This window comes from Plecotus auritus, assembly GCF_963455305.1.
Source record: "Plecotus auritus genome assembly, chromosome: 13".
NCBI classification, from domain to species: domain Eukaryota; kingdom Metazoa; phylum Chordata; class Mammalia; order Chiroptera; family Vespertilionidae; genus Plecotus; species Plecotus auritus.
Genome location: NC_137779.1, coordinates 28,685,687 through 28,702,431, shown reverse-complemented (window position 1 = coordinate 28,702,431; position 16,745 = coordinate 28,685,687). Strand labels below are relative to the sequence as shown.

Genomic DNA, 16,745 nt, shown 5'->3' with positions numbered 1-16,745 from the left:
CTAATACAGACAGACACCATTGCTTTATCATCTGCTCTCCCACGCCAGGTCCGCACACTGCCCTCCCTCTGACAGGAGCTCATTAACAATGCTTTCATCACCCTGATTTCCCAAAACACTCTCTGAGCCCACTCCTCACCCACATCTCCTCCCACATTCCTTCTGAACTCAGGATTGCAGACTGGATCTAAAATTTCCCCCAGCTTGACCTTGCTTCTGACTAACTTCTCTGCCAGCCTTTCTCATCCCCTGTGGGGCTCAGGCCTTACAAGCATTCAGATGGTTTTGCTGTCACTGTGCAAGATGAGCTGAGTCTAAGCAAACCCAACAGCTTTGTTTGATAGCGTGGTGATGGGCGGAAAACATGATGTCGCATCACAAAAGGCAAAAAGACTGTGTTTTCCTTTGACTTTAGGGAATTCACGATCACATTCTACTGCCTCCATTTCCTACCAGGACACAATTTTTTAAAACCTTTAACAAGAAAGGGCAACAATTCCAGAGCTGTCTCCGAGTCACTCACACAGCCCGAGACCTGGGGATAAACCACGCCCGGAAGTTACCTGTTTCTTTGCAGGGGAGAGAGGGTTCTAGAAAAAGACATGAAGACGTCATTGAATGCTAACTGAAATTTTGTTTTGTGTGACAAGAAATAGAAAATAGACATCTTAGCCCAGGCATCTTATGTCAGAATTATCTTGGAAATGATTAAGGTCAACCTTTCATTTTCGAGGGAAAACAAAGCAATAGGCCAGAGGAAGAAAGTAATTCAAGTTTACACATTAATTTTATCTTTACTTCCATACCCTCAGGAAAGTAACAGCATGTGTACACTCAACCACTAGCCCAGGAGTCAAGAATTGCCTAACTCACGTGGGCTGACCTTGGCCTGAAATTCCCAGGAGGCCCCAGGGCCAGCACACCGTGTGGACAGTTTCAGTCCACAATGAAAAACCCCCAACCACCTCTAAGTGACACACTCAGGAGGCAGACTCAGCAGGCACCAAAGCCCCACTGAAGCTCCATGGTGATCCTCCATGGTGGGCGCAGCCAGTCCTTGTAGTCGCTCAGCCTTGTGAGTAAATCCCATTGATGTACCAACAGCAATCAAGGCTTAACTATAACAGGAGGGTGTGCCCAGCTCACATAGGTGGGGAGCGGGAGGGAGGGCACACTGGATTGCCCGGCTCAGGGAACAGGGAGGCTGTGCCACTGGACCCTACATACAGGACACCTACTACATAAGGCCACTCTAACAAGGTTAGGAGACATAGCAGCTCTACCTAATACATAGAAGCAAACACAGGGAGGCTGCCAAAATGAGGAGACCAAGAAACATGTCCCAAATGAAAGAACAGAACAAAACTCCAGGAAAAGAACTCAACGCAATGGAGACAAACAATGTACTAGATGCAGTGTTCAAAACACTGGTTATAAAGATGCTCAATGAATTTAGGAGAAGGGTAGATGAACTTAGTGAGAAGTTCAACAAAAAGATAGGAAACATAAAAACAGAGCTAGAAAGCCCTGGCCAGTGTGACCCAATTGGTTGGAGCATGGCCTGTACACCAGAAGGTCACAAGTTTGATTCCCAGTCAGGGCACATACCCAGGTTGTGGTTTCAATCCCTAGTCGGGGCACGTGCGGGAGGCAACCAATTGATGTTCACTCCCACATCAATGTTTCTCTCTCTCTCTCTCCATTCCTCTCTCTCTCTAAAATCAATAAAAACATGTCCTCTGGTAAAGAGTAAAAAAAAAACAGAACTAGAAAACATTAAAAAGAACCAGTCAGACATGAAGAACACATTAACTGAAATATTCAAAGTGACGAAAAGCAGGGACCTACAACCATGATTACTCTACCCAGCAAAGCTTCATTTAGAATTGAAAGACATATAAAGAGTTTTCCCACGCAGGAAAAAGCTCAACCAAACCAGTAATACATGAAATGTTGAAGGGTCTTCTTGAAGAAGAAAAAGAAGAAGAAAAAGATTATAAATATGAATAATAAAATAGCAATAGATATATTTCTATCAACTGAATCTAAAAAACACAATAAATGAACAAACAGAACAGAAGCACTCCCATAGATAGAGAGAACATTTTGACAATTGCCAGATGGGCAGGAGGTTGGGGGGGATGGGTGGAAAAGGTGACGGGATTAAGAAGTACAAATTGGTAGTTACAGAATAGTCATGGCGATGTAAAGTACAGCATAGGGAATATAGTCAATAATATTGTAGTAACTATGTATGGCATCAAATTGTGCAAGATTTATCGGACGACCAATTAGTAAGTTGTATAATGTCTAATCACTGGATTGTACATCTGAAACTAATATACTATTTTATGTCAACTGTAACTGAAAAATAAAAGTTAAAAAATAATAATAATAATCACCACCTTCGTCAACGAACAACATCTGTGTGTGTCTTCCTAGCATCAGAGGCTGCCAATGGATTTGATAAGAGCGCCCTGGATCACTCTTGAAAGCACAAGTAATGGTGTGGGCCCCCTCTTCTTCCCTTCTTTTTTTTTTTTTTTTTTTTTTTTTTTTTTTTTTTTTAAATATATTTTATTGAATTTTTACAGAGAGGAAGGAAGAGTGATAGATAGTCAGAAACATCGATGAGAGAGAAACATCGATCAGCTGCCTCTTGCACACCTCCTACTGGGGATGTGCCCGCAACCAAGTTACATGCCCTTGACCGGAATCGAACCTGGGACCTTTCAGTCCGCAGGCCGACGCTCTATCCACTGAGCCAAACCGGTTTTGGCTCTTCTTCCCTTCTGACCTGGTTCTCATCTTGTTTCTACCCGAGCAAACCATGTGACCATGAACCAATCACTTTACTGCCTTGTGCCTCAGTTTCCTTCACTGAAAACCCAGGATGAGAACCCTTCTGAACCGACCTCAAACGGATATTCCCAGGCTGAAATAAACTGATAAAATGAGAAACTTTTAAGAAAGCTTTGCCCCACATATGTATGTGATGCTGAAGAAATACTATTCATGATGCTCTGACACAGCCCCTGGTTTTATGGAGCGCCCTGAGTTTCCTGAAGGACTCAGAATGGTCATTTTCTCTTGGAGAAAGCAAGATCTTCACAGTTCTAATGGCAAATGCACTCAGCTAATCTCAGGAAACTGCTTTCTTTGTTCATGGACCATGTAATATTCAGAATGCCCTGAGCTCTGGCGATGGTTTCTGCTCCCAGCTTCTGCCTTCCCTTTTAAGAAAGGGAAAGAAGGCGGCTAACTATAACAGAGCCTCCTTTAAGCCAAGTGTGGGGCCAGGCACTTCCTTCACTTTATCTTATTTCAATCGCACAACAGCCTGCGAGGTAGGTATCATTCTCGCCTTAACTTTACAGGTGAGGAAACTGCGGGCCAGAGCAATGGCATGATTTCCACAAGGTCTTACAGGCCAACATGGCCGACAGCCAAGGGACAGAGGGGAGGCCAAAGGACCATGTGGACTTTCCTCCTTCCCCACGCATTCTCCTCTGGACTTCCACGAAGGACGCAGTAGGGTCATTTGCTCTAACCCTCTCACTTTAAACTCAGGAACACACATGCCTGCATGTCTGCCATGTCTGCCATCTCTCACAGAATCACACTTCCTGGATTGGGACAGAGGAGAAGGTGAGGCTTGTCTATTCAGGCTATTTTATTTCTGGGATTCAGGTAAATATTTAGACACAGGCCCTGTTCCAGACACATTATAATCTCTGTTTACTCGACATCGGCTCCCATCTGCCCTCCCTCGCCCCCCATGGACAATGGGTGCCTTTCACTCATTATCTTCACCAACACCTCTCCTTGCTCCAAGAACCAAAGAGGCAAGAAATCAGGAAACCATGCCAACGTGGTCTTTTCCCACAGGTTATTTTCCCAAAAGGCAGATAAGGCTTTCTGTTGGCATTTATAGGTCAAGGAGGCTCATCGTATCAATTCAGATGAGCTCACCTTTGCAATCATCAACAGCTTGAGGTACCTAATCGATATACAAGGTCTCTCCCCGACACTGGTCCCCCTTCAGTTCCTCCAGTATCCCAAACTCCTTTTCACCTCAGGCCTTTGACCATTCTGTTCCTAACAGGGTTGCGGGCTCCATCCCCAGTGTGGGGAGTGCAGGAGGCAGCTGATCAATGGTTCTCTCTCATCATTGATGTTTCTGTCTCTCTCTTCCCCGCTCCCTGCCTCTCTGAAATCAATGAAAGTATTTTTTTAAAAAGAAAGAGAGAGAGAGTAATAAAAACACAGGCTCAGCCCTGGGGAAAAGGAAAGCACACACAGCTCCCTGCAAGTGGAAAGCAGGCAGAGGCGGAAGAGCGGGCCACCTGGGCTTGGCACTCACCTCCACCCAGGCTCATGAAGGCCAAGTACTTGTCTGTCTTATGCCTTCGTGAGCCTGGCTCCCTTGGTGAGCTCTCTGCCTCTTCTATGACCATTTGCCTTATTCCCATTCTTCCTCTCTCCTTGGTGAGTGCCCACCTAGGTCTCAGGCCTGCTTGGTCTCTTCCAGGACGGCCAGTGGCCACTCTGGTAGCATCCTATGTGGTTGAACTTGGATGGGATCGTTAGATTTTTAGAGGCTTAAAGCTACAGTGAGATGCATGTTACTCAAGAGAGTTTAAGAAGTGTGTGAAGTCTAAACCCGTTTGGCTCAGTGGATAGAGCGTCGGCCTGCAGACTCAAGGGTCCCGGGTTCGATTCCAGTCAAGGACATGTACATTGGTTGCAGGCACATCCCTGGTGGGAGGTGTGCAGGAGGCAGCTGATCGATGTTTCTCTCTCATCGATGTTTCTAGCTCTCTATCCCTCTCCCTTCCTCTCTGTAAAATATCAATAAAATATATTTTTAAAAAAAAAAAAGTCTGTGAAGCTGTCCTCTTTCCTCAGAGAAAACTTCCATTGGGGTCGCTGGTCAGCCCTCAATGAAAGAATTTCTTGGTTTTCAGACAGACCTTTAGACCATACCTATTGGTTTCATAGATTTCCATCTCAAAGGATAAGGAGAAAGGGACCTGAATAACCAGAAGAACAGAGAGAGCCCTAGCTCTGGCATTAGCGTGTGTGAACTTGGGCAACCCGTGAGGTTAATCATCATTCTTGCTGGATTCAATCAGATAGGCAGCCCTGACTGGTTTGGCTCAGTGGATAGAGCAGACTGAAGGGTCCCAGGTTCGATTTCAGTCAAGGGCATGTACCTTGGTTGCGGGCACATCCCCAATAGGGGGTGTTCAGGAGGCAGCTGATGGATGTTTCTCTCTCATCGATGTTTCTAACTCTCTATCCCTCTCACTTCCTCTCTGTAAAAAAATCAATAAAATATAAAAAAAAGAAAGTGATCACTTTAAAAAAAAAAATCAGATAGGTGATGTGACAGTCCTTCAAACAAAGACAAGCGCTAAACCAGAGAGTTTGCTGTGTGCCAGGTACTGTTCTGAGACTGTGCGTGTGTCCTCACAACTTCAAGTAGGTACTAGTATCCCTGTTGTAGAGATGACAAATGTAAGGCACAGAGATGTTTAGCAGCTCATCCAGGGTCACACAGCTAGTTAAGGGGCAGAGGCTGGATTCGAACCCAACGAGCATGACTCCAGAGCCCAGGACTGAGCAAGGGGTCAACCAATGAGGGTCTATGGGCCAAACCTGGCCCTCCACCTGTTTTTTGTAAATAAAGTTTTATTAGAACATGGCCCCGCCTATCCATTTATGTATTATCATGGCTGCTTTCATGCTAGCAGCAGAGTTGAGTCGTTGTGATAGAAATCACACAGCCTCCAAAAATAGTTACAGTTGGGCCCTTTACAGAGACGGTTTTCCATTCTTACCCTAAACCATCTGATACACTCCTCCATGATGACTGCCTAATAATAAAGGAAGGGAAGAAACCGGGCTACTGGGAGACACGGGCATTCCATTTTCAAGACCCTCCCTGGTGATGGACTGACCAGCCTGCCCACACCCATCTCCCTCGTGCTCCTTCCCTCCTCTGTGGTGTGGAATCTTAGAATTTTATTCCTGGGACAGTCTTTGAGATCCTCAATCTGACTGTCTTCCCCTGGAGAGGAGCCTCCCTGAGGTTCAGAGTGGCTGATGATTTGCCTGACGTCACAAAGCTGGGACAAGCCAAGTCCTCTGGTTCCTGCGAGGTCCCCACTCCCTTTGGAGTGCTTCCTTATGTGTTGAAGGGGATTGTGGCAGGGTGGCTCCACCCCATTGCACCTGCCGCTCCCGTGGAGCTGCCTCTGGTATGTGTACCCACACTCTCCTCCAAATCAAGAGTCCTCCTGGGGCCCTGTAATTTCTGGTGCTACTAACCAAGGAAGGGGGAATTTCCCCTTCCAAGCTCGCACTCTGCTTCCCCATCTCCAAACAATCCATACAACACAGCTCCCGGGCAGCTGTTGGTTAAAGGTGCCACCAACAAGGGAATCCCGGACCGCAAACCAGCCCACAGTGATGACAGGTATCGCCTCGTGGTTTCATGTTACTCGGTTGGCTGGGCTAGCCTCGGGTGTGACTCAGGCCACTGTGGGCTGCCTGGCTGGCTCCCTGTGTAAGCTGACTCCTCCAGGAACCCAGCCCTGGCGTGCTTGCGCCTCCTCTCCAATTGTCTCTCACGCCTATCCCCAGGCCAAGGCACAAGCCACTGCTCTCTCTGGGCCTTATCGGTGTTTGAGGAACAGGGTCTTCATCCAGAGCTCCTGGATCTTCACCTGTTGCAGGTTAAAACCACGCCTTTCAAAGCCCCCGAAGCTCCCAGCTGGCCCCTGCTCTGTCCAATCTCTTTTCAGACTTTCGGAGCTGTGATTTCCTCCTGCCTTATTTTCATGGCTGACCACCCAAGCCTTCCAGGCCTGGGATGTACCAACCCAATGGGGTCAACTCAGGTCCTGCCTTCCTAAAATTCCCCACGGATTCTCTTTCCAATGCTCCTCTGGTTGCTAACTCTTCCTCTAGCACCAAGTTGGAGGCAAAGCAGATGAAGGGGGCCAAGTGTCCCATTGGAGGGCCTTTCTCCATATCCTAGCGTTCCCACTTATTGAGCACTTGCCAAGCACGGTGCTGAATGATGTACAGGCGATGTCTCATTTAATCCTGATAAGAACCCTCTTTTTTAACATTTTTTTATTTTGAGAGAGGGAGGGAGAGAAACATCGATGTGAGAGGGCTGCCTCCCCCATGCACACTCACTGGGGATCAAACCCGCAGCCCAGGTATGTGCCCGGACTGGGAATTAAACCGGCAACCTTTCAGTGCACAGGACAGTGCTCAACCAACTGAGCCACACCAGCCAGGGCATTATTCTCCTCTTTTATAGAAGTAGAAATGGAAGCTCATGGAAATTCGGCAACTTGCCCAAGTCTCAGCACTAGTAAATGTGGAAGGTCAGATATGCTGACTTCAAAGCCCATGCTGTTCTACTTTCTAGAATATTCTAGAAAACTCTAGAGTTGGGAGAGACTGAGAGGTCACTGCTTCTTCATTTAAGAATCTCCCTTTCCGCCCTAACCGGTTTGGCTCAGTAGATAGAGCGTCTGCCTGCGGACTCAAGGGTCCCAGGTTCGGTTCCGGTCAAGAGCATGTACCTTGGTTGCGGGCACATCCCCAGTAGGGGGTGTGCAGGAGGCAGCTGATCGATGTTTCTCTCTCATTGGTGTTTCTAACTCTCTATCCCTCTTCCTTCTTCTCTGTTAAAAAAAAAAATCAATGAAATATATTTAAAAAAAAAAAAGAATCTCCCTTTCCAGCATCCCTAACAGATGGTGATGTTTTCAGTAAGTCTGACCAGGTAGAGAAGAATCTACCCAAACAAGTGATTGTCAAACCTGCCTGATCATCAAAAGCATCTAGGATGCTTTTAAAAGTGCAGATTCCTAGGGCTACCTTATAATGTGTGTGTTTTCCTAAGCAGGTCTGGGATGCAGCCCAGGGATCTTCATCTTCAGAAAGCACACCCAGGTGATTCCGATTCATGGGCAGGTTTAGAAACCATGAATGCCACCTCATGACCCCTTACGTAGATGCAAATCATCGTTGGGAGAAGAAAAGTTGAATTTCAGCCTCATCAAGGAAGCAGTGACTTCTGCACAAAAGAAGAATGATGCAATGTTTCTCTGTTGGTTACAATCACTCGATATTGAGACATGAGTAAGGAAAGCACCATTCACAGGAAACCCCACAAGAACCCTTGAACCCTGCCTGCCTTGGGTGGGGCTAATTCCTCTTACCAAACAACTCTCAGCCCAGACCCACATCTGGGCACTCTCAGGAAGAGAGTCATCATTGCCGGTGCAGGTGTGAGGTGGTCCCAGGCCTAGCCCAAAATGCACATCTCCTAAGGGAGGTTCTGCCCCATGCTTCCCCCTCATTGGCTTCCCCCAAGAGATTGGAAGCTAAGATCTTATCCCCAATAATTCTGTCATCATGGGGGGAAGGGATCAGGAGGAGAAAAGGGGGACTGGATGAGCACTTAGCAGGTTTACTGCAGGGAGGACACTGAAGTATTCGATGGGGGTGGGGGTAACCTGTTTTCAAAATAATCAAAGTAAACTTCGGGGTTCTATTTAGCCATCTAATTCAGCAAACCCTCAGGCCCACTAGGATTTCATGCCAGCCTTGGCTCTGACATCTGTAGAGCGCCTCAGTCACTAGAACTTTCTACCACGCTGGAAATATTCTAGATCTGCACTGTCCGTTGTCAGGATAAACCATCCATGAGGGACCCACCACAGAAATCAGCCTCTATCCACACACACCTATTAAGCACTTGAAATATGGCTAGTGTGATTTAGGGAAAAAAATGTTTAATTTTATCTCATTGTAATTTTCATTTAAATGGCCATCCAGGCCGGCATGGCTCAGTGGTTGAGTGTCGACCTATGAACCAAAAGGTCACAGTTCGATTCTGGGTGGGGGCACATGCCAGGGTTGCAGGCTCCATCCCCAGTAGGGGGTGTGCAGGAGGCAGCCGATCAATGATTCTCTCTCATCATTGATGTTTCCAGCTCTCCCTCCCTTTCCCTTCCACTCTCTGAAATCAATAAAAATGTTTTTAAATAAATAAAATAATAATAATAAATAAATAAATAAGTAGCCAGAGTGATTCGTGGCTACCATATGGGACAGAGCAGTTCTAGAGGGACTATCCCAGCCTTGTCTTGAACTTTGTGATCCGAGCTGCCTACTCAACACCAGCGTTTAGCAAATCACCAAAGTCCAAAGCATGAGAAGACAAATACCCTGACGGAGAAAGGAGGCATCAGAATACGTACGCCTCTACCCACACGTGGTGTCAGGAGAGACCACCGTGAGGGACCCCCCACAGAGATCAGCCTCTGCCCAGCATTCCTGGAAACCCCACACCAACCACTGAACCCTGCCTGCCGTGGGTGGGGCTAATTCCTTAAGGATAAAGCAAAAATGACTCAGGGGAATTCCAAGAAACAGTGATTAAAATCCACCTCAAAACAACAATCAAAGGCCAAATGTGGCGTGATGGCCTGGTAACTATTCTCTGTGCTATGCATGACAATGACTTGACTTTCTTTACTTTCTGGTTTCTCTTCCTCCAATCAAGTCATAGTTGTCCCCCTCTTCTCATTGTCTATATGTTTCACGACCCCACCTCTCACCAGCCACTCCTGCCTTGTATCCCAAGCCCAAGGAATGGCACAATTTAGCCAATTTGGTCAACCAGTCACTATGGTGAGAACTCTGGATCGAAATGATCATTGGACTGAACGGATAAATCAGCGAAAGCCCTGGGCTGACAGCTCGGACGGGACCTCATCGCTTCTCTTCAGCCCATGCGCATGCGCTTTGATTGGAATAGTTCTGCCCACATATAAGTGTCAGAGAAAGTGCCTCTTAAGGATACAAAACCCTCTTCCATCCATTTAACGAACATGTTCCAAGCGTCTCCCCTGTATCCATCACTGCATTAGGCTCCCTCGGTAGGACAGATAACGTCTTTCTTCCCTGGGACTTATAGTAGCAAAAAGGAGCTGCCATTTAGCAAGTTTCAGCTCCTAAGAGGTGTCCACGTCTCACACACTCCTGGGAGGTAAATATTGCCACCCTTGTTTTATAGGTACAGAAGTGGAAGCTCGGACTTGCCCCAAAGCTCCTCGGTCCGAGTGCTCTTTTTGCTTCTCTTCACCGCCTGCTTGTGCATTCTCTTCCTCTATCTCCAACCATCATTGTTTAAGGCTGTTCCCTCACCGCAAGAGACTGAGGGCGCCCAGAAAACCTGGTGAGCCAGAGACCCATTTTTAGGGGTCTAAGGCGGGAAGGAGGAATGACCGCCACTCCACCCCAAGGAGAACACGGCCTCCTCCAGGGAATATCGCAGTTAAGCAAACAGTATTTCAGGGAAAACTTACCGGCCACCACACCATACTTCGTCCTGCCAGGAAGAAGCCTCCAACGGTCCCACGGTTGGTAGAAAACATAGCCTGAGGAGGAAAAGGTCAAAAGTTTAATAGAAAACTAGAACAGAGTGACCTTGCCAGCCAAAAGGACACACCTCCCCATAAGCTCGTGCTTTCTTCTACCCACCTCACTTTCTGAAATACTTCCACATTCCTTGCCCCCTGGGGCTCCAGTATACTCAGACAGAGGAGGGAGGGACCTACATTTGACAGACAAGGACACCGAGGCTCAGCTTGCCCTGGTGCTAACTCTGTCTGCAGTGAGCTTATGGTGTGGCTTCGAGCAATTCACTCCACCTGGGTCTGTTTGTTTCTGTTAGGTAAGGGCACATGGACATGTTTATGGCCTTTTTACAAACATACTGAAGGTGCGTGATGAAGTGTCAGGTCTTAAAAGCACCATTCGGTATGTGAATTATACCTCAATAACACTGGGAGGGGGAGAGAGAGAGAGAGAGAGGGAGGGAGGGAGAGAGAGAGAGAGAGAAAGGAGGAGGAGGAGGAGGAGGGGGAGAGGAAGAAGAAAGGGAAGGGGATGGGGAAGGGGAAAGGGGGAGGAAGAGGAAGGAGAGAAGGAGGAAGGAAGGGAGGGAGGGAGGGAAGCAAAGAAGTTATAAAAATGCACAGTTTGTACTTAATATTACATAAAAGACTAGGGTGTGGGGGGAAATGGAGAGATTTGGGTCAAAGGCACAGAGTCTCAGTTATAAGATGATTAAGTTCTGAGAGCTCAGGTCCAGCATGGTGAGTGTAGTTCATAATACTGTATGGCATCGGTAAATTTGCTAAGCAAGTACATCCTAAGTGCTCTCGCCACATAAAAATACTGTAACCACATGAGGGGATGGATGTGTTCATTAGCTAGATTGTGGTCATCATTTTACAAATGATGACCCTCTATAGTGTTTAACCCTCCATAGTGCTTAACCCTCCACAGTGCTTAACATAATGCCTTGTGCATGGTGCATGGTCAGTAAAAAGTTAAATGAATGGGATTCTCAGTTCCCTCAGGTTCCACTCCTCCCCTTTCTCCAACACACACACACACACACACACACACACACACACACACGGATGTTCTGCAGTCAGCAGCAGCATCTGCTAGGCGCTTCCTGGGGCATGCATAGCAGCTCATGTCCCCTGCCTCCTTTCTCCCCGCTGGTCACTCCCTACAAAGAGGAAGACACCGTCTCCGTGAGCACAGGATGCTCAGCAGGAAGCTCTAAGGCTCCAGGCCCCGCTCTGTAACCCACGGCGTTCCATTGGCCTGTGTAGTCCGCCACTAGAAGCGAAAGATCTCACTACGGCAAGCCGCGGGAGCCAAAGCAGCACAACTGCTGACCCACGAGCTTTTTTCTCAATGGAATAAAAATATCACTGAGCAAAAGGAAGGCGCTTCAGACCTTCAAAGCTTAAAAAACCGGGGATGCTGGGCCTGGAGAAGAGAGACTCGGGTGTGGCCTGTGGTCTTCTGATACGTGAAGTGGGACAGACTCCCTCCGTGGGGCCCGCACCAGGCACAGCCAGACCCAACGGGAGACGCCCCGGGGCATGGGGTCGGAGCTCAGAACAAGGAAGAACGTCCTTGCTGCCGGAGAAGCCGGAGGTGGAACTGGTGCCACCGGGGAGAGTTTTTGCTGCGAGTATTCTCGTGAGGTGTTGACAGCTTGTCAAGATGACTTTGTCAAGCCGTTTAGAGGGGAGACTCAAGCGTAGCATGAAGACAAACGTAGGCCCTCGCTTTAGGAAAATATGTGAGGACAGAAGGAATTCGGCATGTCCAGGGCACTGCCGCAGCAATGCACGTGGTGCTGAGGACCCTGGAGAGGATAGTCCCAGAGGAAAAAAAAAATCGTACCTTAGGAAGGGGGAAAGGTGAGGCCATGCAGAGAGCATTGCCTCGGGAATCTTAAGCCCTGAGTTCTAGTCCAGCTCTGATACTCGTGCATCGTAGCGACTCCTGGCCACCCTCTCTGACCCTCATCTGTACAATGAAAATGCCGGGCTCCCCCAGGGCCCATTGCTACTCAGGCATCCGATGATGCCGTTCGGGCAAACGATCCCACGAGCCAGGGGTCAGCACATGTTTTCTGCTCATAAAAGGGTCAGATAGTAAGTGGGTTTTGTGGGAAACATGGGATCTCCATCATACATCCTTCTTGTTGAGTTTTGTATTTTATAACTGTTTAAAAGTGTGAAGACCATTCTTAACTTGTGAGCCACAGAAAGCAGGCTGTGAGCCAGATGTGGCCCATGGGCCATAGGGAACCACCCTTGGCTTAAAGGGTTTGAGGACAACTTAATGAAATCTTCCAGAAAGAATAGGTTAAGAGCCCTAACCGGTTTGGCTCAGTGGATAGAGCGTCGGCCTACGGACTCAAGGGTCCCAGGTTCAATTCCGATCAAGGGCATGTACCTTGGTTGTGGGCACATCCCCAGTAGGAGGTGTGCAAGAGGCAGCTGATTGATGTTTCTCTCTAACTGATGTTTCTAACTCTCTCTCCCTCTCCCTTCCTCTCTGTAAAAAATCAATAAAATATATTTTTTTAAAAAAAGAATAGGTTAAGAGATTCAGCCTAAAAGGATACAAAACCCCCCAAGAAACAAACTGAGAGGTAGTGAAAAAAATGGAAATATATAGTTGATTCGTGAGCAACATGGGGGTTAGAGGTGCTGACCCCCACAAAATTGAAAATCCATATATAACGTTTGACTCCTCAAACACTTAACCACAGTGGCCCCTCAGTATCCACAGATGGATCCCAGGACCCCCGTGGATACCAAATCCACACGTGCCCAAGACCCTTATACAAAATGGTGTAGAACGATGCATACAGTCAGTCCTCCATATTTGCGAATTCCCAACCCAGGATTGAAAATAGTTTTCTAAAGCCAAGCTGAGAAAGACAAATATCACATAATCTCACTTATTTGTGGAATCTAATGAACAAAATGAATCGGCCAACAAAATAAAACCCAAAGCAGGGAACAGACATACCTCCATGTGGGGTTGGGAGGACAAGGAGAGATACACCAAAGAACTGATATGCTTATATGTATATCCCATGGACACAGGCAATAGGGTAATGAAGACTTGGGAGGGGGAGGTAGAGGCTGGGAGGAAGGGGGAGAAGGGGGGAAATGGGAGATATCTGTAATACTATCAACAATTTAAAAAAAATTTTAAATGGGGGAAAAAAGAATATAGTGTTCTATCTGCAGTTGGTTGAATTCACGGATGTGAAACCCCAGGACACAGAGGGTCGACCAAATATTTATTGAAAAAAAATTCACGTAGAATCAGACCCACAGAGTTCACACACGTGTTGTTCAAGGGTCAACTGGACACTTGAAGAATAAGCTCACGCCCCAATATGACTGGGCGAGGCACGTTGAAAGAGGACAAAACAGATCAAAATAATGTTGGGAGAGGTGGGGACGGTGACAGAGGGACAGTTATTGTGTCTTTTCTACGGTGAGGAAGCACAGAGGGGCTGGCTCGCTCTGTCTCTGCAGCCCAGAGATCGTACAGGAGTCAGGACGCCTGCCCCTGAACCAAGCCACTCTTGATGCTCCAAGAGAAAAAAAGAGGGATGTAAACGGGAAGGAAGCCAGCACGCTCAGTGATCAGGGTCCAGAGCAGGGGTGGGCAAACTTTTTGACTCGAGGGCCACAATCGGTTCTTAAACTGGACCGGAGGGCCAGAACAAAAGCATGGATGGAGTGTTTGTGTGAACTAATATAAATTCAAAGTAAAGGAGCTGAGGGGAGAGCAAGAGAACCCTCTGCTCTTTCAGCTCCTCGGGCCGGATAGAACAGCCGAACGGGCCGGATCCGGCCTGCGGGCCGTAGTTTGCCCACGGCTGGTCCAGAGGCGCTGGCTAACGGGGAAAGAGGAAACGTGGACAAATACTGGCGGGCTCGTTAAACAGCCTTTAGCAGGACAAGTGATCCCGAATGGCAGATTTGTGAAAAGTGCAAACAGCATAATCACCGGGGCTGGCGGGGCTAAATGAGATTGCTTAGGGGGACTGAGATCGGAGATCGTCTGGGGTTGCCTGGGAAACAGGCAGCGCGACACAGCTAGCCAATCAATGACAGGCTCTCCTCCTGGCTCCAGGAGGGGCAGGGGGAGGAAGGCAGGCCCGGTGTAAAGGACCTGGTGCCTTGGGAAAGGGGCCTGAGTTCCAGGAACAGTTCCCTGCATTGCAACCTCAGACCCACCACAACCACGTGAGGCTTCGATTGCCTCTTCTGTGACGGGGACTCACATGCCTGCCCTCCCTGTCTCCTGCCTTTTTTTTTTTTTTTTTTTGGTCGAGTTGTCCTACCCAGCTAACCACTTGTGACTTGTGTCCATTTTACTTAAGAGAGCAAAAGTAATCCAGGGCCTGGGTCATAGACCCTCCAGGGCCAATAATAACTATTTTTAAAGATGTCTAGCATCCGGAATGAGCTTTCAGGTTCATCTCTGCCAATCTTCACAACAACCTGGGGGCGGCAGGCGGGTAGGTAAGACTGTGTCCGTTTTACACGGACGTAAACTGGGGCTGAGGCAGGCTACCCAAGGTCACGTGTCCGAAACCATGTCAAAGCCGTGACTAAACTTGAGAATCCCGGCTCCTGGTTGGACACCTCAGAGAAGCTGAGAGTTTCGAGGAACAGTCAGCCACCCCAACCCCTTGTGACACCTGGGGAGGCTTTTAGTCACCTCTGCTTTCTACGATTACTTTTAAAAAGAAATCTTCCTTTTATAAAAAAAAAAACAAAACCCACAAGACCTTGTGGCCATGGCAGGGGTAATGTCCACCCTCCTCTCCCCCTGGCCGGCCACCCACCATGAACACCTTTGCGGGTGGCTGGGATTTCTGCACATTTAAAAACACCTCCTCGTCTGCTGGCTGGGTGTGCCAGACTCCGTCACACGTGAAATTTCCATGTTCCAAGCTGCTCAGAACAAGTTCCTCTGGTTTGGTGTGTCCCAGAGTCCCCAAGGGGAGCCACCCGCATTTCCCTCTTCCCGTTGCAGGTGCCGGCTGCCCTCTGTCATCCGCCTCCTCCTCCTCCTCCTCTTCCTCCTCCTCCTCCTCCTCCTCCTCCTCCTCCTCCTCCTCCTCCTCCTCTTCCTCCTCCTCACCAGCTTTCCCAACTCTCACTCACTCCAGCCCCTGGGATCCCAGGGCACCAGGCCTTCAGGTCAGCCTATCCCAGGAGGGGGACACCAGGCAGCCCCTTCCCTGGGCTGCCCTCCCTGCCCTCCCCCCCGCCCCTGCAGCCAGCAGCGGCTGTGTCCTTCCCCATCTACAGTTTCTTTCCCATCGGAACTGGATGGCTAAGAGGCAGGACAGCAGTCACCTCCTCCCAAGCCTGGGGACCCTCCCTGCAGCTACAGGCTGGCCCTCTCCTGCCCCTCACACCACTGACCCCCATCTCCCACCCTCCTTCTATGCGCACGGGCCCCAGGCGCCCACCATCCGTGCTGGCCAGCACCCCTCTCCCTCTGCTCATCTTCGATCGCCCTCCTCACCTCACCCTGTGCCCCCTGACCTCCTCTGAAGCGCCTCCAAGTCATTTCCACTCCGCTGGCTCACACGCCCCGTAAGGCCATCCTCCCTCCCCTCTGGCACTTGCTCCTCCGAGTGCCCCCGCCTCCTCCCTCCCGCTGGCCCTCGCTCCCCATCAGTGTCCCAGGGCCCCCACCTACCCACAGCCCCACAGCCATCACCACCACGAAGTAGATGACGATGACAGAGATGTCGGCTGCATTGCGGATGCGCTCGTGGGATGCGAGGGGCGCCTTGGTGACGGCTGTCGTGGGGCTCCAGGTGGTGCTGTCCATGGCTGCGGTGGCGCCCAGGTGTCCCTCTCTGCGAGGCCACTGGCTCCTTATAAGGCCTCCGGGTTAATGATCAGCCCCGGAGGAGGGCGCCCGCGAGGTCGGGGCAGCCGGGAGGTGGTGCGTCCGGGACCCCTGCGCTGTGCTGCGCCGCGCCGTCGGGGAGCGGTCCTGGGCACGGAGCTGGGAGCGAGGAGCACGCTGAAGTGCTGGCGGGTCGGCTGCGGGCCGGCAGGTAAGGGCTTACCTGCCAGCGGGGAGGGGCCGGCCAGGGGGTGGTGCCCGCCTGGCACAAAGGCCCGCTGTGCTCCCTCCCGCAGCGGGCACGGGGCCGGGCCGCCTGGACAGCCCTGGGGCCGGCCCCTCCCCAGCTGAGCGGGAGCGGCTCCATGGAGGAAGCCGGCTGCCTGGGGCCAAGAGCCGAGGGGCTGCGGGTCACCTGGCACCTGCCCTGGGACCGG

The 16,745-nt window shown here is 49.5% G+C and overlaps 1 protein-coding gene across 1 annotated transcript in view; it reads right to left on the bottom strand.

Moving 5' to 3' along the window:
- The window catches only part of SLC5A1 (solute carrier family 5 member 1), a 43,031-nt gene extending 26,539 nt beyond the window's left edge, over positions 1-16,492 (bottom strand). Inside the window, exons 1-2 of the mRNA XM_080650048.1 lie at positions 16,153-16,492; positions 10,401-10,472 (exon numbers count right to left, since the gene is read on the bottom strand). Of these exons, the coding sequence (XP_080506174.1) occupies positions 10,401-10,472; positions 16,153-16,287 (207 nt within the window). The 5' untranslated portion in view covers positions 16,288-16,492. The remainder of the gene's footprint in view (positions 1-10,400; positions 10,473-16,152) is intronic.
- Positions 16,493-16,745: the final 253 nt, after the last annotated feature.